The 25,054-nt window shown below is 43.7% G+C and overlaps 12 protein-coding genes and 2 non-coding genes across 14 annotated transcripts; 9 read left to right on the top strand and 5 right to left on the bottom strand. All coding sequences in view use genetic code 12, as the record gives it.

Moving 5' to 3' along the window:
* Positions 1–6: 6 nt before the first annotated feature.
* SNA2 (uncharacterized protein) lies at positions 7–249 on the top strand (the record flags this gene model as incomplete). Its single annotated transcript, XM_002615875.1, has 1 exon — positions 7–249. The coding sequence occupies one exon, from the start codon at positions 7–9 to the stop codon at positions 247–249; it is 243 nt and encodes an 80-aa protein (XP_002615921.1).
* A 657-nt stretch (positions 250–906) lies between these two features.
* On the bottom strand, positions 907–2,229 carry FOB63_003035 (uncharacterized protein; the record flags this gene model as incomplete). Its single annotated transcript, XM_002615876.1, has 1 exon — positions 907–2,229. The coding sequence occupies one exon, from the start codon at positions 2,227–2,229 to the stop codon at positions 907–909; it is 1,323 nt and encodes a 440-aa protein (XP_002615922.1).
* Positions 2,230–2,528: 299 nt separating this feature from the next.
* Positions 2,529–3,671, top strand: FOB63_003034 (putative serine/threonine protein kinase; the record flags this gene model as incomplete). Its single annotated transcript, XM_002615877.1, has 1 exon — positions 2,529–3,671. The coding sequence occupies one exon, from the start codon at positions 2,529–2,531 to the stop codon at positions 3,669–3,671; it is 1,143 nt and encodes a 380-aa protein (XP_002615923.1).
* A 1,001-nt stretch (positions 3,672–4,672) lies between these two features.
* Positions 4,673–7,123, top strand: FOB63_003033 (uncharacterized protein; the record flags this gene model as incomplete). Its single annotated transcript, XM_002615878.1, has 1 exon — positions 4,673–7,123. The coding sequence occupies one exon, from the start codon at positions 4,673–4,675 to the stop codon at positions 7,121–7,123; it is 2,451 nt and encodes an 816-aa protein (XP_002615924.1).
* A 302-nt stretch (positions 7,124–7,425) lies between these two features.
* Positions 7,426–9,288, top strand: EXO1 (Rad2 family nuclease; the record flags this gene model as incomplete). The annotated part of the gene is made up of 1 exon (XM_002615879.1): positions 7,426–9,288. The coding sequence occupies one exon, from the start codon at positions 7,426–7,428 to the stop codon at positions 9,286–9,288; it is 1,863 nt and encodes a 620-aa protein (XP_002615925.1).
* A 220-nt stretch (positions 9,289–9,508) lies between these two features.
* Positions 9,509–10,096, bottom strand: FOB63_003031 (uncharacterized protein; the record flags this gene model as incomplete). The annotated part of the gene is made up of 1 exon (XM_002615880.1): positions 9,509–10,096. One exon carries the CDS (start codon positions 10,094–10,096, stop codon positions 9,509–9,511), a length of 588 nt encoding a protein of 195 aa, XP_002615926.1.
* A 425-nt stretch (positions 10,097–10,521) lies between these two features.
* FOB63_003030 (uncharacterized protein) lies at positions 10,522–11,547 on the top strand (the record flags this gene model as incomplete). Its single annotated transcript, XM_002615881.1, has 1 exon — positions 10,522–11,547. One exon carries the CDS (start codon positions 10,522–10,524, stop codon positions 11,545–11,547), a length of 1,026 nt encoding a protein of 341 aa, XP_002615927.1.
* A 574-nt stretch (positions 11,548–12,121) lies between these two features.
* Positions 12,122–13,081, bottom strand: TFB3 (TFIIH/NER complex subunit; the record flags this gene model as incomplete). Its single annotated transcript, XM_002615882.2, has 1 exon — positions 12,122–13,081. The coding sequence occupies one exon, from the start codon at positions 13,079–13,081 to the stop codon at positions 12,122–12,124; it is 960 nt and encodes a 319-aa protein (XP_002615928.2).
* Positions 13,082–13,366: 285 nt separating this feature from the next.
* On the top strand, positions 13,367–16,144 carry AGE1 (Age1p; the record flags this gene model as incomplete). Its single annotated transcript, XM_002615883.1, has 1 exon — positions 13,367–16,144. The coding sequence occupies one exon, from the start codon at positions 13,367–13,369 to the stop codon at positions 16,142–16,144; it is 2,778 nt and encodes a 925-aa protein (XP_002615929.1).
* A 110-nt stretch (positions 16,145–16,254) lies between these two features.
* FOB63_005586 lies at positions 16,255–16,327 on the bottom strand. The gene has a single exon. It is a non-coding gene; the product is annotated as a tRNA-Phe (tRNA).
* Positions 16,328–16,331: 4 nt separating this feature from the next.
* FOB63_005585 lies at positions 16,332–16,404 on the bottom strand. The gene has a single exon. It is a non-coding gene; the product is annotated as a tRNA-Arg (tRNA).
* Positions 16,405–16,624: 220 nt separating this feature from the next.
* FOB63_003027 (tRNA adenylyltransferase) lies at positions 16,625–18,352 on the top strand (the record flags this gene model as incomplete). Its single annotated transcript, XM_002615884.1, has 1 exon — positions 16,625–18,352. One exon carries the CDS (start codon positions 16,625–16,627, stop codon positions 18,350–18,352), a length of 1,728 nt encoding a protein of 575 aa, XP_002615930.1.
* Positions 18,353–18,801: 449 nt separating this feature from the next.
* On the top strand, positions 18,802–23,508 carry ARO1 (Aro1p; the record flags this gene model as incomplete). The annotated part of the gene is made up of 1 exon (XM_002615885.2): positions 18,802–23,508. One exon carries the CDS (start codon positions 18,802–18,804, stop codon positions 23,506–23,508), a length of 4,707 nt encoding a protein of 1,568 aa, XP_002615931.2.
* A 206-nt stretch (positions 23,509–23,714) lies between these two features.
* PTC8 (Ptc8p) lies at positions 23,715–24,944 on the top strand (the record flags this gene model as incomplete). Its single annotated transcript, XM_002615886.1, has 1 exon — positions 23,715–24,944. The coding sequence occupies one exon, from the start codon at positions 23,715–23,717 to the stop codon at positions 24,942–24,944; it is 1,230 nt and encodes a 409-aa protein (XP_002615932.1).
* Positions 24,945–25,054: the final 110 nt, after the last annotated feature.

Genomic DNA, 25,054 nt, shown 5'->3' with positions numbered 1-25,054 from the left:
AACAAAATGCATTCTAGAGATTGGTTCTTGGTTCTCCTCGCTATTTTTGTTCCTCCAATTCCGGTGGCTGTTAAGAGAGGTCTTTCGATGGACTTACTCATCAATATTCTTCTTTGTCTTCTTGGATTTCTCCCTGGCTTGATACATGCCTGCTATATCATTTCACTTTACCCTTACAAAGAAGCATATGCGGCAATTGGTGGCGATGGCCACGATAACAGAGGAAATTATGGTGCTGTATCTACCTGAGGTTATGTTTTAGTTTTGTATAGATAGGTTTTAAGATTGAGAGCACTTTGTTCCCCTTTGTTCTAACGTAGGTAGTTAGTCTGCTTGTATGAGTCTCGCACGACCACTTCTCATAAAACATGAAAATTCTCATCGTTTGAACCGTAATACACACTATTCTTTATACGGTGTAGCTACCGCATAACTTAAGTTGTCCGATCCGAGGAAACTCACCTCCCTGGAGGAACATCGGTTCAATGTGTCTCTGTGCGAAGAAAAACTGCGCCTTCTCCTGTTTATGGCTCGAACCTAATTGAAATAGTGGGGTTAAGAGAACTCTGGTCTTGGATATCGTTTTGATTTTTCAAGGCTTAGCCAGTGGAATCTTTTCCTGTTTTGCTGTTTCTCCCTTTGGCTCCCTTCTTGGATTTTCTTGTGCTTTTCGACCAGCTTACTTTCGTTCTGAGAGGATGCCATTCGACATCGTACCGTTCAAGCTATAGTCAAGGGTTGTTCTACTAAGCCATTTTACAGAGCCAAACAATCTTTTCCGTTTGTCTCTCGGAAGGAAAGGTGACATAAGTGCTGTTTTAGCTTTTTTTTTTTTTCTTTTCTTTTATGATTTTTCAAGTTTAGGCCCTCTTTCTTATTTTGTTTCTTTATTAATTTCCGTGTCGTCTATGTATTCATACCTTGAAGCTGTTCAGCAATTATGTCTTGTTCGCTCTTTTCCTCCTCCGGGCGCCCGCCCCCTTGTTTCCAAAGCCACAAAGCCTCTATAGCGTAGTTTCTCACAGATAGGTTTCTTGTTTTCTTCTCATCTGCTGCTTCCGTTAATGATTCTATTACACGAAGCTCGTCGATCAAGTCCCACATCATACTCTCAAATTGGCGCATGGCCAGTTTCATTTCGTCGTTCAAAAGTTGATTATCCTCTTCATGAACAATGGGCATAATCTCATACTTGTGTAGGCCCAAACGGTGCAAAATTCTGCCCAACATTTGGATGCCCAAGCATCTTTGTGTGGGAACAACAGACCGTGAAAGGTGGACAAGTTCTGCAATAGTATAACCTGCCAATTGAGGATTCTCTGAATGATGATGGAGACCCATATGGGTAGGTATTTCTGCACTCTGTTCGTCTAATCTCACCAACTCGCCTTTGAAATCAAATCTCATATCACTGATAGCTTCATAAGTAGTGGGGCGTGTTTGTGGTAAAGGGTCTGTCATCCACGCTAACTTACTGGTCTCACGAGGTAAGTCAGCAAAATACTTTTCATGAAGTTTGTCGAAAAAACTTGGGTCATTGAGATCCAAATCGGGGTCCTCTTTCGGTGCTTTAGGCTTAGGAAAATGCATCTCAGGTTGGTCTTCTTCCTGGGGAAGAATCTGGTATCCCTCTGGAGCTATTTCATCATCTTCATCATCTCCTTTCAAGATAGGAACATTGTTTTCTCCCTCCTCAACTTCAATGACTGCTTTGGATGAGCTTTCTCTATCTTCAAAGTCTGTAACGGGAAGTGGCGCAACCTCATCAGCAAATCTCACGTTCTTTATTCCTAAAGCTTTGTTTACATCTTCGGTACTCAAACTAGGTAAAGAAACTCCTTTTTTTCCACCTCCAATCCAGCCATCATGTCCTTCTGAATGCAGATGCAGTCTATCTTCTGCTCTTTTAAGTAAGCTCAGGATCAACTTTGGATCCAAGCCTTCGAGTAACTCGCGCCTTTCCTGTTCAATTTCGCCTTCTGACATCTTCGAAAGTTTCTCTAGGTTTTCTCTATTAATCTTCTCTGCCTCTGAAAGCTCGGCTTCCTTTTCCTCGTTTTTTTTCTTCTCTAGCTGATCTTTAACAGGATCCGTTTGCTTCTTGAAGCGCGATGTTCGTTTGCCACCAAACTTCTTTAATGTTGGGAACCCACTACTAGAAGAAATTGAAGGCTCGGGTGGGGATGCAACAGCCACATCATGTTCCACGATTTCACCGATCAAGTCCATTGGATTTTCAGGATGTATGATAACTTGAAAATATTGTAAGTAACGTATGCGACTTTACGTGTGATGGGCGTGCACATAAGGCGGGTGCAAAAAGACCCAGAAAGCACACGGGCATGTCCAATCTTGGTATAGCTTCATTGAAGTTGACTTCTCTTTGTCAAGAAAAGTAAGTGGATAAGGTTTTCCTTGAACTCTTCCTTTACAACTTCTAATATTTTTGTTCAAGTTACCTCCATATACCGAGTCTTAATATTCCGTCTAACATTATCGCGAGTTTGTGAACTTCTTCTTTTCCCAATATGACAGCAGAGGATTACCACGTAGAACGTTTCATAGGAAGAGGTTCATTTGGAGAGGTTTATAGAGGTACAAACCTCAAGACTGGGAAGGTTTTTGCACTCAAAATGATCGATCTAAACGAAGCTAACGATGTTCGAGAGCTTATTAAGGAAATTCATATCCTTACTCGTATCCGTTCCACCTATTTGACTCGACATTATGAAACATTTTTGAGAGGTACAAACATGTGGATTGTGTTAGAGTACTGTGGTGGGGGTTCCTGCTCTGATCTTTTGAAATGTTTCGGATCTCTCTCCGAGCATGTTACTGCTTATATTATCAGAGATGTCCTTCATGGATTAGAGTATCTTCATGGGCAAAATAAAGTTCATCGTGATATAAAGTCAGCAAATATTTTACTCACGGACAATGGAGATGTCAAGGTGGCAGATTTCGGTGTCAGTGGAGAAATATCCTTCACAAGAACAAAGAGAAACACCGTTGTAGGAACTCCATATTGGATGGCTCCAGAAATCATTTCTCGTTCTGCTAGAGGATACGATACTAAAGCAGACATTTGGTCTACAGGCATCACTACTTACGAATTTGTAGAAGGGAAACCTCCACTTTCGTCTGTAGAGCCAATGAAGGCACTTTTTGAGATTCCCAAAAAGAGGCCACCGGAATTGGAGGGAAATCATTACAGTGATAACATTAAAGACTTTGTGAGATACTGCCTTATTAAATCTCCTCGACAAAGGCCCAATGCTTCTACGCTTTTGCACCACCAGTTCATTACAACATGCCCATCAGACGTTAGAATAACAGATCTCATAATGGCCAAGAAGCAGCGGGAGGAAACTATGCCGAAAAAAAATAGACACAAACCAAGAAAAATTGACAAGGGACTTACTATCCACTGGCAGTTTACGTCTACATTCAGAGAGAAGGACAACTCCCTGATTCTGGCTCTGTCGAAGTATGGGGGGATCGTTTATGATGCGCTTTCGAATGTGCTTCTGAGAGCAAAAACGGATCTCGCTAAATCATCTGTTGAAAAGCTTCGTCAAGAGATATCTGAAGCAGAAATACACAACAACGGCCTTTGCCACGCATTTGTTGAAGAACTTTTTGTTTTGGTCGATGCCATGCGCCAAAATTGATTATGGAGCTATGGCTTGCGGCAAGTTTATACTAGGAGTGAAACTAAATTTTGAGAATTAGACAGATAGTATAGTGTAGACTGGCGTGTTTCTTCGCAATCAATATTAACTATGGGAGCGACATCTTGGTTATATGTTGCTTCTTTTTATACGTTGCTTCTTTTTATGTTCGGAAGTAACCGGGAGAGCCGAGAACGTCTGAAAAATTGCTGTATCATTGAATTTCCTTTCGGACAAGGGTGCCACTAAAGTTTATGGATTATTGTAATTATACGAAAGAACTTTCAGGGTGCAACACAATTGCTAATCAAGTAAGTGTAAGCTTGTGGTTGTCGTTGGTTATGCGTACTCATTTACTCAGAATGTACTTCTGTCTTCATTTAAAATTAATCAGTTGATGCAAGACGGAGCGCTGCAATTGTTCTTATTTCATTAACAGCCTACATACATTATATTTTAGCTATATTGTTCTTTCTGTATTCATCTTCTTTGTTTTATTGCTTCACGAACTTGTTAGGCTGATCTTTATTGTGCGCGGCAACAGTTTCTCAGTAAATTAAATCAGCCCATACAACCCGAACTAAGTACGACAAGAAGAATCTTTCTTTCTCTATACCATATGTCACTTCGTAGCCATCGAAAACACGGTCTCAAGCCACGCTTTCCCCTCTTTCCCCGGTGCTTTTTCTTTTCTTTTCCTTTTCTCTTTTCTTTTTTTTTTTTCTCTTGCTATGAACCTTCTTGGCCCTGTTTATGCACCTGCTAATGCGCGACCGCGATCAAGTCAAATTCGCGTCTGTTTACACAGGTTTTGAGCTCAAACTACTGTCTACATCACCATCTTCTCTTCTCTTCTCTTCTTTACTTCGCTTGATCTTTTCGCATCTTTCTAGCGCAAGCTTTTGCTACTGTTGCTTTCTTCATCTTTTCTTCTTCATTGCTTGCTTCTTTATTTGGGCTGGGCCACTTTCACTTTCCTTCATCACATACCTCACATCACCATGCCTCCAGAAACACCTCGATCCAACGCCAAAACTGGGTATTCTTTAACCCCGTCGTTCACATTCAATTTGGGTCTTCTGCCTTCTTTCCGATTTGGCTCCCCTCAAAACCTTTCTCTTTTAACCTCGCTATCGCCGCATCGGATCCTAAATCGCTTTTCCCGCTCCAAAGATGTGAATGGACCAACTTCGAATACGACAGAGCTGCAATCAGAAGCAGCTCCTCCTGTGAAAGAGGTGGTTCCTTCCATCGAATTACCGAAGCAAACAAAACTCATGGACAGCTTTCCTGAGCCATATATGGAGCTGAATGCATCAGATCTGGTTTGCACCGCCGAGTCTGTTGATTTGTGGTCGCTCGCTAACGATACTCGCAACTCTGCAAATATCACATCCATCCATGAAGATTCTACTAAAGAAGACTTTTACTTTTCTCCTGCGGAATTTTTTGTCGATAGCGCTATAAATCTCAATTCCTCACCGTCTATTGAAGAAAAATCGACCGAGACTCCAACACGAAAGCGCGCCTCATCTTGTGTTGATCGATCTCCTTGCCAATTGCTTGCCTCTCAGATCGATAATTCGGGTTCTCCTATAACCCCTAGCGCCAAAAAAACCGATTCCTCAAAAGTGTGGACTCCTGGGTTGGACGACGTATTACTCCAATGTCACGACAAGTACAAAAGGTTTCGTGCTAATAACTCTCCTGATGCTCTAGTCTTTCGCCACACGTCGCAAAACAAGATTCTTTCTAGGATGTTGTTTAATCGGACTGGAGCAAAACGTACGGCAAAGCAGATTTCTTCGCGTTTGTTTCGATTAAATAAGAGTCAGCCGTCTAAAACGTCGTCTAGTCCTTCAGTGTCGGTGTCTTCCCAACCCCCAATGGAAAAACCAAGTATCATGGTATCATCTCCTGTTACTCAGACAATTGAAGGCAGTAGCCCGACAACCAACCTTTGTGTTAAAGACTTTGTGTTGGCATTCAATTACAAGCAACGTCTTGAGAAAACTCATATCTTCACCAAGTTGCATGACTCTTTGAAGTTACAAGATTCGTCCACTTTTGATAGCATAGCCAAGGAAGCTGGTGTTGATACTGCTCTTTTCCATAAAGATTTTGATTTCGTCGTTGAAAAATTGTCCTCCCAACATGTACCGATTTACAACATTACGGCAATGATGAATATGAAACCTTCAGAGAATGTCACTTCGACGCCAACATCGCCGCTCACAAATCCATGCCTGTTCTCTCTTGAAAATGGGAACTTCCTGACCTTCATGAAAATTTCTGTTTGTGGAAAGAACATCGCAGATCTGTTTCTCTCATGGAAGTCATCCATCACTATTTATCGAGGTGACCAAGCACGTCTTTTGAAATCAACGGAATGTGTCAATGGCTACAAGAACAATGAAGGGAATTTTGATTTGGAAGTTCCCTTTCTTAACAATTTTTGGTCTGGCTACCTAACATATTTGAGCAACGGATCACAAGCTTATGATGATCTCAAGACCTTGCGCATTGTTCAAGTTATCTACGATGGTGATAATGAATCTACCTCCAGCATTCATGGATTTTTTACTTACTCCTTCGAGGTATCCAATGATGGCTCAGGTATCGCATCTGTCACGAAATCGACTTTGAAGCGGTCGGAGGAAAGCCATTCTGAAATGGATGATAACGCTACTGTATTAGCCTCTTCGTCGCCAGTGAAAACATCCCCATCAAGATTCAACCTCTCCATCGATACAAACTTAGCTAACAGAAGCATATCTCCTGGGCCGTTGAGTGTTCCCACTTACGATGCAAATGTCTTGCATAAGCATAACCCAAACTACGCTCAAGCGCAAACGAGGCCCATACTCTCACGGTTTAAGTCTATGCCAGATCATGGGTATATGAAATCACCATTTGAAACATACACTGATGCGTGTTCTAATTATTCTACAATGGGGCCTATGAGCAATCCACCTGCGGGTCAGGCTGGTTTAACTCAACCTCCAAATACGGCTCCAAATGTAGAGGTGCTTCATACTCCACAAAGTATGCAGTTTTCCCGTGCTTCTGCTGCATCTGAAATGGGACAATATCATGTGGCGCCGGCCCCTCTCCAGTATACAGCTTCGCCTGCACCCGTGGGGCCTCCTGGCGTCGGATTTCCGCCCAATCCCAACATGGTTCCTCCTACCTGGCAAGCTGTTCAACAACAGATGATCCCGATGCTTCCAGTCCAAGCTGCTTCCGCCCCCGCATCACAAGTCCATTTCCCTTTTGCACCCGAGGAGCCTAATAATACCAAGGACGCTGGCAGGACGACCATCACATTCGGTCCTATACTTGAATATGACCCTTCGAAGGACCAAAGGAGCCAGGTGAAACGAACAAAGGGTAACCCAAGCATGCACAAGTTCCAGCTGAATCGCCAGATTATGTATAAACCAAAGAAATAAATAGACTGTCGTTTATATCCCGTACTTTTCTTTTTCCCTTTTTTTTTTTTTTTATTTTGCTACGCTTTCAGTTTATACGGATCATTACGCTAGGATATTCAACGAGTTGTCAGGTTCGAGTATTCGTTATGGACATTTCTGAAGAAAAAGCTTCGCATCTCCGGCTCTTTCCGACACAAACTGTGTAAACACAGGCGCGACGCGAATTCATCGCTCAACACGTCTTTCCTGCTGCTCCTATTTAGCGTTTTGTTTCGAAGTACTTCGTCCACTCTTTTCCTTTATTTTTTTCCCTCGTTGAGATGGGCGTCACTGGGCTTCTTCAGCAGCTCAAGGAAATCCAGGAACCCACGACTTTGGACAGGTACCGTGGACAAACATTGGCTGTGGACACTTATGGTTGGCTTCATCGCGGACTTATTCTGTGCGCGCAGGAACTATGCAAAGATGCTCCAACAGCAAGTTACGTGACTCTGGTAATGAAGAAAGTGGATATGCTACGCCATTTTGGCGTGGAGCCGTATCTAGTTTTCGATGGTGCAGCATTGCCAACAAAAGAGGGCACATTAATAGAGCGGCGCGAAAAAAGAGAGCGCGCGCGCGAGGCAGCGGCTGCGCTCGAGAAAAAGGGCGACCGCCGCGGCGCATGGAAGGAATACATGAAAGCAGCGGCAGTGACTCCGGAAATGGCCAAATCAGTTATGGTGGAATTGGACCGGCGGCGAGTGAAGTACGTGGTGGCACCATACGAAGCGGACCCGCAAATGGTTTATTTGGAGCAGATTGGTGCTGTTGATGCCATCCTACTGGAAGACTCTGATCTCTTGGTGTTTGGGTGCCGGCGCCTTGTGACCAAGCTTTCGGACTCGGGTGGGTGCGTAGAAATCAACCGCGCGAGGTTTTCGCAGGTTCGCGCAGTCCCTCGCCTCGCGGACTATACTCCAGCCCAATGGCGTGCCGTGGCGATCTTATCTGGTTGCGATTACACAAAAGGCGTGCCAGGGGTTGGGCTTAAAACGGCTTTTGCAGCCGTGCTGCGTACTCCCTCGTTGCACAAGATTGTATTATCTTATATTGAAAAGGGTACTGTGCCCCCATCATTTCTCCAGGAAGCTGTGCGTGCAGACTTGGCATTTCAGTTCCAAAAAGTGTTCGACCCGCGCGCGCGCGCCTTGCGCACTTTGAATGAGTATCCGCCCGACTTTGAAGTGGAAACAGAAATTCTCGAAGCTGTTTGCGGTCGTACGTTGGAGGAGAAAATCCACGTGGGTATATGCACAGGGCGTATCCATCCCTTTACGCATACAGTTTTAGTTTCGCGTGAACAAAACTTGGTGCTTATGAAGAGTCGTTCAGTGGTGGATGGGCAGATGGGCCATATGGCGCGAAAGGTGCTGGGTCTGGGCACACTCGCGCAAAAAACCCAGTCATGTGGCGCTCTAGCGCCCAAAACAATAGAGAGTTACTTCCGCGTGCTTCAGCCCACTACGCGCGACAACAAAACGGCCGGCCCAAAAGAGGTGCAAAAGAAGGAAACATCCAAAAGAAAAGTGGCAGTAGGCGGTGCAAATGAGAAACTATCACCTACAAGCAAGAAGTTGAAGCGTATCAGCACTGCCCCAAGTGGTGGCTCGAGCCGTTTTTTCTCTCAACCACATGCTCCTGTCCCAAATCTAAAGCAGACACCATCGCTGCCATTCCTCACTGGCGACTCCGAAGTACCAGAGACTCTGTCGCCTATCAAAAAGGATGAACAGTACCTCACAGACGAGGATCTCGACTTGGACGAATTGGCTGACCACAATGTTGGCTACACTAATACACTTGAGGACTCGCCAGTAAAATTGGCTCGCATCGGCCGCTCGTGGCGTGAACGATTTCTGGCTACGAGCACAACAGAAGGGGCTAATGCTACTCGAATTCTGACGTTGGATATCTCTTCTACGAGAGTTTCCACAGGCAGAATTTCAGTTCAAAGAAGTTCCAATTCCACTAAAGATAAGGTATCAGAATACGACACAGCAAGCAGCCTGGGCCCTCCAACACCACGTGCCGAACCTGTGTCGAGTCAGTTCAAATCGCTGCAACGTGATGAAATCAGCGAGAGCGACGATGAGCCCCGTGGCAGCCTCAAATTGCTGCGCTTTGCATTTTCCGGACTATAAACATACTCTAGCATCATGAATTCCTATCTTTATCTTGTAAGCATCATCTACGCAAAAACGCATTCAGTATGAGAACCTCGTAATGCGTCAACTATATCTGCTCCTTTAGAATCGCTACTTTGGATACTGTTATCGTCGAGGAAGTACAAGAAATGCAACGTGACATTGATGCAAACTAAGTCTTTTCGTATTCCTGTTGATCATGTATTCGCTGTCAATGTTACATCCCACGCAAAAGAGCGCCGGCAATCGCTGCCTGTGAATATGTTTCCGGCGTATTTTCAGGCGAATCGGCGAGTTTGAAGAGCTTGCGGAAACGAGCAAGATCGGCGCCTGCAAACAATTTTTCGTCAGTCATTTCAACTGGCAGGGAACCCAAAAGCTGCTGGAGCTTCTCATCCACCTGCTTTATCATTTCTTCGTTGTCTTCCTGCTGTGTAGCTTCTGTGTTCTTCTCTTTAGTGAGAATCTTCACCACAACAAGATCGCTCCGTGAAGTGTCAATGCCAAAACGCTTGAAGGCCTCATTTAAGTTGTTCACAGGTGACAAGCCAAAAAGTGCTTCTGTGTTGACTGTGTTGGCCCGCATTGTTCCCCTAACCATGTTCTGCACTGCCTTGTAGAGACTGCTTCGGAGCTGGTCTTGCGAAACAATACATGCGGGACTGAGAAAGCAGAAATCATATTCTGGGTTCTTAGCAAGGACTTGGCTTTTGATTTCGTTAAGCTTTTCGGACTCCAAGCCCTGGTAATATGCCACTAGTATAGTAACAGAAGGGTACAGCGGGAACACGATGGACTGGGACATTGGATGGGGTAAGATGTGCAGGGCCAGAACAGTTAAGTGCGAATCGATGTAGCATCACAAATCGCTCGCGCACACTAGAAAGCATCTAAGCCGACCTAGTCTGGCCATTAGAACCAGTGGACAATTTTCTCTCTTTAATTTATAATTTGTTGCTCGGATTAAGGAAGTCCAAGTCACAGTGTCAACCCACTCATAGATTGGCGAGGATCACTTCGAGTTGGACCGGATATCATTACGCTCCCTTGTGTCTATCTACTAGGTTCAATCTTGTTTATTCAACAAAACATTCCGTTTATCAGATTTGCCCCAGGGCAACTGCCTTAGCTGAAGTTGGATTTGTGCTACAAACTGTTCTCAAATAAAGACGTCGTTCTGTCTTACCCAAGGCTTCACCAACTTTCTGCTTTTCCAATATTCCGACACTGATGGATGATATTGAGCACCTCGCAAAGCAGGTCTTTGGCGAAGAAAAAGTGCTGAGCCGTGACTCTTCCGAACGAACATATCCTGAGCATATCCTCCATGAGTCTACACATGCCACACGATATTACAATGCATTTCAGCAACATACCCGGCAATTTGTCCCATCGGGAAGCCACGTTGTGCGTTTTTCGCATTCGGCTCTAGAACGGCTTCTGCAAGAAAAAGTTGCCGCTTGGGATACGGAAACCGGCATTACTTCGCGGCCCGGCACGTCAGCTGCGCTTTTTCTGTGGTCTTCCTCCGACAAGTCTGTCGCAGCTCGGAGGCGCGAGCTCGAAGGGAAAACGCGCGCGCCCCAAAATTCGCTCGAAAGCAAACGCCTCTTGCATGAAAATTCGCATTCTTCCCAAAACACCGCCAGTGCAACGCACAACTTGGCGCACTCGCCCAAAAACTCGCACCGTCTGACTTTTGCCCAGCGCCTTGCGCTCCAGGCCGAGCGCGAGAGCAACCGGTTTGTCCAGCAACGAATACAAGTCATTAAGGAACACCACTTGCGAGCCGCGTCCAAAAAAGTCGACGAGCGAAAGCGACGAGATCACGAGCTGCATGTACAACGCATTCGCCAAAAGGAAGAAGCCTACGAGCGTGCATTGAAAGCAGCAATTGAAGAACAGTCGTCGCGCCGCTCACTGGGTCTTTTCGCGCTGCTTTTCGGTAGCCCGCGCAGTGCGAGCTTTACTTTTGAGCCGAAAAGTATGGCCAAAGCGCTGTACAGTGCAGAGAACCACCCACTGAAACCTTTGGAAGCCGAATCTTCATCGCTGTCTTTGGCGCAACCTCAAACGCCTTCTCGGACTGCATCGCCTTCTGGCACTCAATCTCCTATTCAGTCGCCTGGCGCATTTGACAATCTCGAGGTGCTCGACCGACCAGAACCGCAAACTTCGCATAATTTTCTTCCTTTAAGCGCTCAAGCGGCACCTCAGTTGACAGACAAGCCGCAAGAAGATTTGCTCACGTTGTAAAAACGTTACTTGAAGAATCGATTGTATAATAGACCTAATTGTGGCTGCTGTTAACTGCTTATAGATATTGTAATGTGCTGAATGGAAGCTCCTGCGCGAAGATTTTTCAATTCAATGAGAATGATAGATCGAAACCACCATTTGGTCAAACACCAAGTTGATAATGCGACGTGCAAGATCCTTATATGAGCTTGCATACCATGTAATAATCTGAAAGCCAGAAAAACGTATCGAAACATTTGAATAATACTCTAGTGCTGGCTCACAAACATTTCAAAATCGACTGATTGGTTTTTGTTTCAATGCAGCCCATCCTACTTATTTATTTGAATTATTTTCTCATTACATTAAAAACGCAGACCAAAGCCTCCGCTATAAATCACAATGTGTCTTTTACCTAGTGTAGCAATAGGCATCTTGGCCATTATTATCCAAGTCTTCAACCCACGTCTATCTCCTTTCATGAATCCCATGTATTCTATGTGAATGCACCACCAAAATCGCTATAGTCACCAAAAAGAAAAAAAAAAATTAGAAATTTCGTGCCTAACCTGTCTTGACAGAGGTCACAAAATTAAGCTGCTTTTTCCTCTGAAATGAAACATCGAAGCCCCATGAATGCTTCGTCTAAAGCACGCTCAAAAACGCTTTCTAGTCTCCAACCACCGCCCAAAAATTCTTTGTTTTGTGCCAATTTGTGAACATATGGGTCATAATACGCATCCGCGATGTCTGTGCCCAAATCGTAAAGCCGATGAAGGTCTCTGTCCCCACAAAAAGGTGTAAATGGTGTCCGCGGTACAGCTTTCTCTGGTGTATGACTCGCTGAGAGAAACTGTTTGTCCAATTGGTTCAGAATTTGTTGTAATTGACGCTTTCTTAACAGCGACCGTTTCAATTGCTTGCTCTTTTGCTGCTGCATTATTTCCTCTGCGTTCGCATCTGATGCCGAAAGTTTTTCCATCAACTCCGCCTTTTGCTGCTGCTGGAACTCGAGATCTTCGACTTCCATTTGCCGCTGGATCTTTAATTTTTCCTGGCGTAACCTCTCAGTAGCCTCTTGGTATTTGGCTGAGTCCGCGTCTTTTTGCAGTTCACGCATGGCAATTTCTAAAATTTCTATCTTGTGGTCTGCTTCGTATTGCGCTACCTTCTTCTCCGTCTCTTCAGCATCGATATTTTCCGTTAAATTGAAAATGATGTTCTCCACCTCCTCGAGATATTGATTATACTCCTGTAGGGATGGAAAGTCTTCCTGTGTCTTGTTGTAAATGCTCTGTATCCGTTTACGGATATCAATTTCTCGCTCGATCTTAATGTCCTCAAACACTTGCTTTTTAAAACGGTTTTTTCGAAGGGTCTTATTGCATTTTGGATATGGACAAGGCGCCGGGCCAAGAGAAAAGATCCGGTCCACGCAAGACTCGCATATCTTATGGTAGCATTCTGGATTGATTAGAAATGTCATATTCGGAGACAAATACCGATCTGTTTTACAGATGGGACACATGTCCCGAGCTCGCTCATCGTCCATAACAATCAGTGTCATACTAGTTAATGTCGCGTAGTTGGTTTTATTAGGCGAAATGAAAGACTGGAAGTTTTAAAGGAATAAGGCTCGGATTGTGGAGAAGACTTTTGAGATCGGCTCTCAAAAGTAATTTTGTTCCTGTATGTGGGACACATTAATGAGAATGAGGTCTGCTTTCGGTTGTATCTCTTGTGCAAAAAGGCAAACTTCTCCAATCACTTATCCATCTTCCAATCGTTCTTTTTTTTACGTTATCGTAATATAAGAAAAGAAGAGTTTTCTGCCGCAATGGATCGCATTTTCCCCTCGGCTTTTCCGTATGTGGAATCCGCGAACCTGGACACGCAGTTGGCTAAGCTTATAATCACAGATGCTACAGATATAAAGAGATATGTTATAAATCTCTCTGAGGGTTTGTGCACCAATATCCAACTTGTGGAAACAAAAACGGGTTCTCCATGTCAGGATCTTTTACGCTTCGCTGCGAATCCACACAATCTGTCTCCATTGCTTTTATCAATTTCTCCAGCCTTTTGCCGCTTGAAATTGCATCTTTCTGTTTCCGCCAATACTGCTCGTTTAGCCAATTCTTTAGTTATACTTAAGTCCTGGGGCTCTGATACAAACGCGGACGAACTTCAGCTGTTTTTGGAACTGCGAGACTACGGTCGTTCGCCCTCTCGCAATGTTTCGAAGATTTCATTTTCTAAACTCGTCCTGGATGATCAACAAGTTATTGTGAATGATAGTTATGGGCTATCAGACTCTCCAGGTTCTGTGATGAATGTTTTCGTCTGCGAGGAATCTCTGGTTGGGGTTCTGCATTTATTCTCTTTTCTGTTGTTCGTGGAAAATACGTCTGGTTCATTTTCCTCTGAAGCGAAGCCAACCGCCCCAACCGCACGCCAAAACTCATTCTCAAAGCAACCAGAAACACAACCACCAAAACTGCCTCGCCGACCAAGAGAATCTCATACTGAAACATCCAAGCTTACACTACCGAAATTACAAAAAGCCTTCACTTTTGATGTCGAAGATGGACCTGAATTCCGCCAAACACTTCAAAGATATGAACATACTATTCCGCGATTAAACAGGACAATTTGCCTGCTTAGTGATGAAGCAAAGCATATGGAATCAACGCTAAAAAAATTATTGGCATCACGCTCAAAAATCTCGGAATTCATACGCCAACTTGAGGAAAATCTGTTCAACTCCTTACTTAAGGATTTAGGCTTATCTGAAAAAGTATCTAAGCGCTTGTCCTCTGTTTTTGAGTCAACTAAAACTAATATGGCTTTTCTCACTCAAGAAATATTGAATGTTTCCTCATTAGCGAAAATGCACTCATACTGTCTTCCAGTCACACCTCATGAAGGTAGTGAACTGTCTTTGAAACGGCGTGCTTTTGAAAAATCTTCAAAAGAATACTACGACTGGCTCAATAAATACCTATCGAATGAAAAAGAGAGACCTGAACTGAAGTTGTTACTTAAGCGAAAGACGTTCGAACTTGCAAAATTCGATTACTTGAATACCCTCAACCTCTCATCCAATAATCAATACTTCAATGAATTCATTGAACACTTGCTCAAGTTTTCCAATTTATCATGGCATCAGCACCATCTTGATTTGGCACTATATCATGATAACAAAGAAAGTCAAACTCTCTTGAATAATGACATGAGGCTATACTTCTTTGGGATATCCCGTTTCAACAGTGAAAAGCAGCAATTCCGACAGATGATCGAAGCATGTGAGACCAACGAAGAGCTTGCTGAATTAATCAAGACAAATCCGCTCAATTCCAAAAGAATTAACAGTGTCTCGGAAAGTACTGATGCGCCTATCTTAGATAATGTTTTTCCGAAGTCGATGGCTCTGACCCCATTCTTATCCAATGATGGCCTCAATACAAATTCTCATGATCAAAATGGAGAGATTTCCGGAATACTATATGCTCTTGGTGGCCAGGGAAAACCAGGTTGGCATAAAGAATGGGTTGTTCTCAAGGAAGGGCAACTCAATTCATATTCTGATTGGAGAAAGGGCAGACATCCGATAACCAGACCCATTGATGTTGCTTTGGCTAGTGTCAAGCCGATGAATTATGACAAAAGGCGTTATTGTTTTGAAATTATAACCTCAAGAGGTCAAAAGCACGTTTTCCAAGCTATGAGCAACATCGAGAGGAATCAGTGGATGAAAGCATTGTATAATGCCGGACAGATAACCCTGCAGCTCATAAAGCCGAATGTACGTGTGAAGACGGACTTACCGGCTCCCCCTCAAATAATTTCCCCGGAGGACAAAGAACGTCAGGGCTCTCCTGTGTCTGTTGTTTCTAGTAACCTCTTGAATTTAGAAGTGAATTATTTGGATATTGTGCGTTCCAGTGAAGGCAGTGAAAATGACAAATGCGCAGATTGTGGTGCAACGGATTGTGTTGAATGGGTATCACTCAATCTAATGGTTGTTGTTTGTTTGAAATGTTCGTCGTGCCATCGTAATATGGGATCGCACGTTTCCAAAGTCCGGTCATTGAAACTTGACAATTTCCTGAAAGAAAGTCTTGTACTTCTCAGCTATATTAACAATTTGAGAGTAAACTCTTTTCTCGAATATGCTGCAAAGGGAAATAAAGTATCAAATGATAGTTCTGATGACGAACGTTTGGCTTACATCAAAGCCAAGTATGTCCACCGGGCATTCATGAAGCCGGTTGCGAATGTAAACCTGCAGCTCGCCTCTGCAGTGAGAAAAATTGATATTAATGGAGTGATTGAAGCGTTGGATTGTGGGGCAGATCCAAATATTCGTTTACAATTAGGGACGGTGTCAAGTGAACAAGACCCTGTCGTTGTTCTGCTTTTCGAGTATTCTTTGCGTAAACTCGTCGAGATCAAAGAGCATGAGCAAACCATGAAATTCTTCGTCATTTCGGAACTTCTTTTGCTTCATGGTTGCAACATTGAACAAATTGATCGTTTGCACGAGGAACTTAATCTTCCTAAAGAAGCTTGGAAGTATTGGGAGGAAAAGAAAGCACGGTTGGAGGGAAAATAGGTTAACCTAGGGATATTATGCGTATAAATAAGTGAATGGAATTAATGAATATGAGTGCTTAATGAACGAGCTAAGCATACCTTATGTTGATTAATTTCAACGCAAAAAAATGCGATTTCTGTGGATCGAACACAGGACCTTCAGATCTTCAGTCTGACGCTCTCCCAACTGAGCTAAAACCGCGTAGAACCCATGCCGGGACTCGAACCCGGAATCTTTTGATTAGAAGTCAAATGCGCTAACCATTACGCCACACAGGCTTGTTATGAGGGTAATATTTGCCAAGTATATAGTAGATAATCTTCTCTTTTATATTGTTCCATCTACTCATTGTTATGAATTCCAGATATACTCCTATATGGCTGGTCAATTTACTATAATTACTGATCGTCATGAAGCTTCCCTCTTTTTCGATAAGGGTGATGACACGAGCCGCACGAAAAAACCCATACATCATCTTGAACCCACATCTCACTTTTGATGAACGTCTTGGGAAAGGTCAGATCAAAATCTTTGTTCACGAAACCTTCTCGTCTCGTCTTTTCTAACAACTATTCTCAGCCGAAAATGGTGAAGCGATTGGTGAAAAATACTGTTGAGCTTAATGAGACCGAAAAGAAAATTAAGAACCTTTTGGTGTCATTCTGTGATGAGTACAACCAACAAGTAAAGCCAGAAGACCGTTTGGAATTGCGGATTACAGGAGGTTGGGTCAGAGATAAGTTGTTGGGAAAAGAGAGCAATGATCTTGATATCGCTATCAATTTGCTTAGCGGGCAGGATTTTGCCAGCAAGTTGCTAGAGTACTCTCAGCAAAAGGGCATGGATTTGGGCAAAAATGCTACCAGTTTACACACCATCAAGAAGAACCCTGAAAAATCGAAGCATTTGGAGACATGCACCACGAAACTATTCGGTTTGGACATTGACTTCGTCAATCTCAGAAATGAGCAGTATACCGAAGATAGTCGAGTGCCGGTGATCGAATGTGGGACAGCAGAAGAGGATGCATTGCGAAGAGACGCTACACTAAACGCTCTTTTCTATAACTTGAACAAAAGCGAAATCGAGGATTTCACAGGGAAAGGGCTCGCGGATTTAGAAAATGGTATTTTAAGAACTCCTCTTCAACCGTTACTGACATTTGTGGATGATCCATTGCGAGTTTTGCGGTTGATACGGTTTGCGTGTCGCTTCAACTTCCAAATCGAATCATCGACGCTAGAATCCATGAAAGATGAGAAGATTAAAACAGCGCTTATCCACAAGATCAGTCGAGAGAGGGTGGGTGTGGAAATGGACAAAATCCTCACGAGTGACAATGTTCCATATGGTCTTCGATTGCTCAATCACCTTGGTTTGACCGACACCGTTTTCAGAGTAGGTGATCTCGCCGAAGTTATTAATGATATCAATGATTCGGCAACAATTGAAAGATTGGAAGAGGCAAAAGAAGCATTAAAACTTAAAGTGGACCAAGCTACTCAATCCTGGGACTCCTTTATTGAAGTTATGGCTTCCCATCCTGACTTGGAACTCAGCAAAGTTATGAAACGGCTTTTTTCTTCCAAGCATGGCCAAAAGCTTTTCTGGTTGTGTGCTATATTACATCCTTTTGGTGGCATACAGGTGAAAACAAACCCAAAGAAGGCGTCGTACTCTTCTTACGTTGAATTGATCATCAAGGAAGGACTAAGATTTGGAAAAGCCGACTACGACTCGACCTCTTTGGTATTGGACAAGATGTATACCAATGATACGTTGAGTCAATTCTTCGCAAGCCCTGCAAATTTATCCCGGGCTGATCTTGGAATGTATATTCGCCTTTTCGGCGACTACTTCGACTTGAATATTGTCGCTAACTCATTCCATGATATCTTGAGTCTGTGCTCCCTTCCAGATTGTACAGAAGAAGTGCCAACACATGAGACAAGAAATGGAGAAATAAACCCACAGATCCTTGAGAGCACGTTTAATAGATACCAAACATTGGTAATGGCCATAAACAAGTACGGTTTGGAAAACGTGAAAACATTGAAACCAATAGTGGACGGAAAAGTCATCTCTAAGGCGCTACAAAGAAAGCCCGGGCCCTGGATGAGTAAAATCACTCTGGAGGTTATGAAGTGGCAGTTGAACCATCCAGAGGGTACGCAAGACGAATGTATTCTACACATTAGGGAATTTTTGAGAGACGAATCTCCATAATTTAGTGGTTCCAAGAGACTCCAAGTCTACTTGTTTTGCAATCACTTTTTCATCACAATTATTGTTGGTCCCTGTGAATGAGTGTCAGACTAATCGGATAAAATTGATTTTCTATTACGAAAATTGCTCTTCGAGAGTTCTACTGCGTCTAGTCACCTTAGCATAGCATTCTTCATTCTTTAATAAAATGAGTGCGATTCTTATACATGTACTTGTGTTTTTAAATTTGCAGTCGGAAATTCAAAAATAAGATACTGGCTGTATTCGACATGTTCACAGAGTGGTAAGACTATGAGAATAACGAAGGAGAAGTTAAATCCTATATGTGTATGTCCTCAAAAGAAAGCTACGCGCATATCGCGGTTCCGGCCGCCTGCATGTTGTCAAAGAATCAGTCATAGTTATAGTTTTTCTGAATCCAAGTAATTTCAACCAAAACCTTTCCACCCATGTCCCAAGTGGAAAAAGTGTCCATTCTTGGATCCGACTCCATTCATGTGGGTTACGGGATCCAGGACCACATTGTGGAAGAGACACTTACGAACCTCAAGTCCTCTACGTATGTGATTATCACCGATTCCAATATGGAAGCCACTGCTCCATACCAGACTTTGAGTTCCAAGTTTGAAGCCGGATTGAAAGAATTCAGACCAGAATCCCGGTTGTTCTACTATGCTGTTTCGCCTGGCGAAAACAACAAGTCTCGCGAAACAAAGGCCCAGGTTGAGGATTTCCTCTTGCAAAAAGGTTGTACGAGAGATACTGTGATCATTGCTGTTGGTGGTGGTGTTGTAGGTGACATGATTGGATTTGTCGCTGCTACGTTCATGAGAGGCGTTCGTGTGGTTCAAGTACCAACCACATTGCTTGCGATGGTTGATTCTTCTATTGGAGGAAAAACCGCTGTGGACACACCTTTGGGAAAGAACTTTGTTGGAGCATTCCACCAACCAAAGTACGTCTTTGTTGATGTTTCCTTTTTGACCACTTTACCTACGAGACAATTCATCAACGGTATGGCCGAGGTGGTGAAAACAGCCGCAATCTGGAACGAGGAAGAGTTTACTCGCCTTGAAAACTTCGCTAAGACATTCATCGCTGTGGTTACCAGCGACAACATCGACCTTGCCACTATTAAAGATGATTTGGTCAAGACAGTTTTGGAGTCCATTCGCGTCAAGGCGGACGTTGTTTCTGCAGACGAAAAGGAGTCCAGCTTGAGAAACTTGCTTAACTTCGGTCACACAATAGGCCATGCAATTGAAGCCATCGTGACCCCACAAGCTTTGCACGGTGAGTGTGTTGCAGTCGGAATGGTAAAAGAAGCCGAGTTGGCAAGATACTGGGGGGTTTTAAGCCCCGTTGCCGTGGCTCGTTTGGTTAACTGTATTGCTGCCTACAACTTGCCCACATCTGTCGGAGACAAGATTTTCGTGCAGCGGATTGGTCATAAACGTCATTTTATCCAGATCAACACGTTGTTGGAGAAAATGGCCATTGATAAAAAGAACGACGGTTCGAAAATCAGAACCGTGATTTTGGAAGCTATAGGTAAATGTTACCAATTGAAAGCGCACGAGGTCTCAAAACAAGACTTGAGTTTTGTCTTAACAGACGAAACTTTGGTGCATCCTTTCCAGGAGGAGACCACTCCCAAGGAAAATGTTGTGATTCCACCTGGATCTAAGTCCATCTCCAATAGAGCGTTGATTTTGGCTGCTTTAGGAAAGGGAACTGTACGTATCAAGAACTTGTTACACTCCGACGACACAAAACATATGCTTGCTGCTGTCGCTGCTTTGAAAGGTGCGGAGATTTCCACCGAAGATAATGGCGATACTATAGTTGTCAAGGGTAATGGCGGAAACTTCATTACTTGTGACGAACAACTTTACTTGGGTAATGCCGGAACAGCGTCAAGGTTTTTGACCACCGTGGCCTCTTTGGTCAATGTGAACGAACAGTCTAACGATTACACCGTGTTGACCGGAAATGCCAGGATGCAAGAGAGACCCGTCGGTCCTTTGGTCAATGCCTTGAGAGCAAATGGATCTGAAATCGAATACTTGAACAACGAAGGTTCTTTGCCTTTGAAAATCAAGGCTGGAAAGGGCTTGAAAGGTGGCCGTGTTGAGTTGGCCGCCACGATTTCCTCGCAGTACGTGTCGTCCATTTTGATGTGTGCCCCATACGCCGAAAAAGAAGTCACATTGGCTTTGGTGGGCGGGAAGCCAATTTCGCAATTGTACATTGATATGACTATTGCCATGATGAAGGACTTTGGCATATCTGTCACCAGAGACCCACATGAAGAACACACTTACCATATCCCTAAGGGTGTCTACAGTAATCCTGGTGTGTATGAGGTGGAATCTGATGCTTCTTCTGCCACATATCCATTGGCATTTGCCGCAATGACTGGTACCTCGTGCACCGTTCCGAATATTGGATCTTCTTCTTTGCAAGGAGATGCGAGATTTGCTGTGGATGTGTTGAAACCAATGGGTTGTACTGTTGAACAAACGTCCACGTCCACCACGGTAAGAGGTCCCTCTAAGGGCAGCTTGAAGCCATTAACCCATGTTGATATGGAGCCTATGACTGACGCATTCTTGACTGCTTCCGTTGTTGCAGCAATTGCTAATAGCTCAGTGCCCACCCAGATCACTGGTATTGCCAACCAAAGAGTTAAGGAATGTAACCGTATTTTGGCAATGGTAGATGAATTGGCTAAGTTTGGCGTAAGAGCTGAGGAACTCCCCGATGGAATCGAAATCTACGGTATCGATTACAAAAACTTAAAGGTTCCTAGCTTGGAAAACAGAGGTGTTTGCACTTACGATGACCACCGTGTCGCCATGTCCTTCTCTTTGTTGGCCGGAATGTGTCCTGAGCCTGTGTTGATTACTGAAAGATCGTGCACTGGAAAGACTTGGCCTGGTTGGTGGGACGTTTTGCACACCAAGTTTGGTGTGGAACTTGAGGGATACGAAGAACCCAAAGACTTGAATGACCCTGCTTTGTTGGTCAACAAAGAAGTCAACGGGGATAAATCGATTGTCGTCATCGGTATGAGAGCTGCTGGAAAGTCTACTTTGAGCAGGTGGATCGCAGACTTCATGGGTTTTGAGCTCATAGACTTAGACACTGTTTTTGAGCAAACCCATGGCGACATCCGTGAGTACATCAAAGCTAACGGTTGGGGACGATTCCGGGAACTTGAAGCTGGAATAATGAAGGAATATCTTACCAAGTGTTCTAGCCGTCATGTTATTTCAACAGGTGGGGGTATTGTTGAAAGTGAGGAATCGAGGGATATTTTGAAATCTTACACCAAGACTGGTGGTATCGTGCTCCACTTGCACAGAGACTTGGATGAAACCATTGTGTTTTTGAGTTCTGATACAACAAGACCTGCCTACGTCAGCGAAATCAAAGACGTTTGGGCTCGTAGAGAGAAATGGTATCACGAATGCTCCAACTACCATTTTTACTCGTCGCACTGTGGCACTGAAGAAGAGTTCAAAAAATTGAGACACTCTTTCGTCAGCTACTTGAAAACCATTACTGGTGCTGGACTCAGCCCAGTTCCAAAGGGCCGATCATTTGTTCTCAGTTTAGCATGCTCTGACTTGAATGACATTGCTGAAAACCTAGAAGACATTGTCGCCGGATGTGAGGCTATTGAGTTGCGCGTTGATCTTTTGAAAGATTACAGTCCATCCTTTGTTGCTGATCAAACGGCTGTTTTGAGAAAGTTTGTCAACTTGCCTATAATTTACACCATCCGTACAAAGGGGCAAGGTGGAAACTTCCCCGATGAAGACGTACAAGCTCTCGAACAGTTGAGTTACTTGGGTATCAAACTTGGAGTGGATTACTTGGATGTTCAATTATCGAACTCGGAGAAATTTGTGAAGAGTATCATCGAGAAGAAAGCGTTTACTAAAATCATCGCTACACACATTGATCTCGCTGGCTTGCCATGGACCAGGGCTGAATGGGATAACAAGTACAACCAAGGGATTAGTTTGAATGCAGACGTTATCCAATTGGTCGGATTTGCCCATGCATTCCAAGACAATATTGACCTTGAACAATTCCGTGCAAACCACACTATCACTCCGTTGATTGCATTCAATGCTGGTGAGCATGGAAAGTTGTCGCGGGTGTTAAACAGAACACTCACTCCCGTCACTAGTGAGTTGCTCTCAAATGTTTCTGGGAATGGACAGCTTACTGTGGGAGAAATTAATAGATGTTTTTCTGAAATAGGTGGATTGAGCAGAAGAAACTTTTACATTGTTGGAAACCCTATCTCTCATTCCCGCTCACCCCAGTTGCACACCGCAGGATATGAGAAGTTGAACTTGCCGCATAGATTCTCAAAGTTTGAGACTGATTATGCGCAAAAAGTATATGAGGAGGTGATGACAAAGCCAGGCTTTGGAGGTTTGGCCGTCACCATCCCGTTGAAGTTGGACATCATGAAGTACGTGAGTGAATTGTCTGAATCTGCTAAAATCATTGGTGCTGTTAATACCGTCACGCCTTTGGATGGACAGCCAGGAAAGTTTTATGGTGACAACACAGATTGGTACGGTATCACGCAATCTTTTGTAAGGCACGGTGTACCTTCTTTTGGTAATTCTTCCGTGAATGGTATGGTTGTTGGTGGTGGAGGCACATCCAGAGCTGCGGCTTTTGCCTTGCACCAGATGGGATGCAAGAAGATTTACATGGTCAACAGAACGACGTCCAAGTTACACGAGATCAAATCTTCTTTACCTCTGGACTTCAATATTGAAGTTTTAGAGACCGTGGACCAAGTGGAAGCTGCCGATCCAGTTTCCTTAGTTGTGTCGTGTGTCCCTGCTGATAAGCCTCTTGATTCTGAACTTTTGAACAAGGTGGAGCGGATTTTGTACCATGGCAAAAACCAAGAGAAGCGCAGCTTTGTTCCTACATTGCTTGATGCGGCCTACAAGCCTCGTGTTACGCCCATTATGAAGATCGCCGAGGAAAAGTTTGGTTGGGCTGTGGTTCCAGGAGTGGAGATGTTGGTTAATCAGGGAGTTTTGCAATTTAAAGTGCACACCGGGTTTACTCCTCCATACAAAAATGTGTATGAGGCTGTTGTGGATGACAATGTATAAAATTTTCTGTTATAGACATGCTCAATAACACTGTTAAGATATATTTTTGCTCGTATGTGTGTTGCGGAAGAGAATGCAGATAGACACAAAGGCTATGTGCTTAAGTGCGAGGGAAGGAAGTCATCGCTACTATATACACTCACGTCTTCGGAGTTTCTCACCAAAATTGATACATCTTTGTTTCTTCCGCCACCAAAGCTATTAAGATGAGTCTAAGCCATTCGCATATAGCTCAAAAGTGTGTCTCTCGCATCTTATCTCGCAAAGTCCTTTCTTCCTCTGCTAAATCTCTTGCCCTGGGTCAGAGGTACTTTGTGACATCATTAGTCAGAAGATCCAGCACGGATGAACATTCCTCGACAAGTTTTTTCGGAAATGTCAGATCCATGTGGGGCTCTGGGGCAGAACGGAAGAAGAAGATTGAAGATAGAGATATTCGAGAAAACGCCTCGAATCCTTACATTCGGTATCCTTTGATCACAGAGGAGCAAATGAAGACCATTTCCAATGATAAGTACAAACTTGATTTTTCGTACGCCTCATACGCTCACCATAGTCTCGATACCGATCCAACAATCAACTCTCTCAGTGACTTAACCGATCCAACTCTGCTCAATAGTCTTCTTCCTAGGAGAAGACCTCATCAATCTCCTGTTGATACGCTTTCTATTAAAGCAGGAGACGACGCCATGTTAGTATGCTCCACAACTATGGCTATTGCTGACGGTGTTTCTGGCTGGGAATCTAAGGGAGAGCAAAGTTCGTCGGGCATCTGGGCTAGATCAATGTTGGAAACACTCAGCCGGCTCATGACTGAGTACAAGATATCACACGTGCCCCACCATTTGAATAACAGGGACATTGAACAGATATTGGACGACACTTACTTGCATACATCGCATCTTATGGACCTTCAAGGTTTGAAAGGGTCATCTACGCTTGTCTTGGGAATGCTCAGTGGAGACATGCTAAAAATGATTAGCATTGGTGATTCCAAGATTTACATCATAAGGGATGGAGAGATTGTAAAAACTAATGAAGAGCAGATGGTTTCCGATTTGTGCCCAAAGCAAATTGGAACTCAAACCCTTAATGTTTTGCCATCGCAAATGTGCTGGGTGGACGACATGGAGTTACAAGAAGGTGACCTTATTGTCATGTGTTCCGATGGCATCTCTGATAATCTTTACGAATGGGAAATTCTTGAAATGCTCAACAAGAACATGAAGAAAGACAACATGAGGAAAGTAGCTAACAGAATTTTGGCCAAGGCCAAGCAAGTGGCATTTGATGATCATGCTTACACACCTTACAACGAAAAGGTGAACAAAATTAATCCAGACGGATGCAGCATAGGAGGTAAGCTCGATGATATGTCCTTGGCTATCGCTAAAGTGGTTCCTAATTTGGAAAAGCGCAAGATTAAACAGAATTGAACAAAACATAGATCCCGAAGCAAAGGTGCATTCGGGTTTACTAAATTGGATAGGGAAGAGTATAAGGCACAAGTGCAAGATTTAGCACACTGATGGGAACTTAATAAACA

The sequence above is a fragment of the Clavispora lusitaniae genome (genome assembly GCF_014636115.1).
Source record: "Clavispora lusitaniae strain FDAARGOS_655 chromosome Unknown tig00000105_pilon, whole genome shotgun sequence".
NCBI classification, from domain to species: Eukaryota; Fungi; Ascomycota; class Pichiomycetes; order Serinales; family Metschnikowiaceae; genus Clavispora; species Clavispora lusitaniae.
The sequence above is the reverse complement of the archived record's forward strand: the minus strand, read 5'-3'. Positions and strand labels throughout refer to the sequence as shown.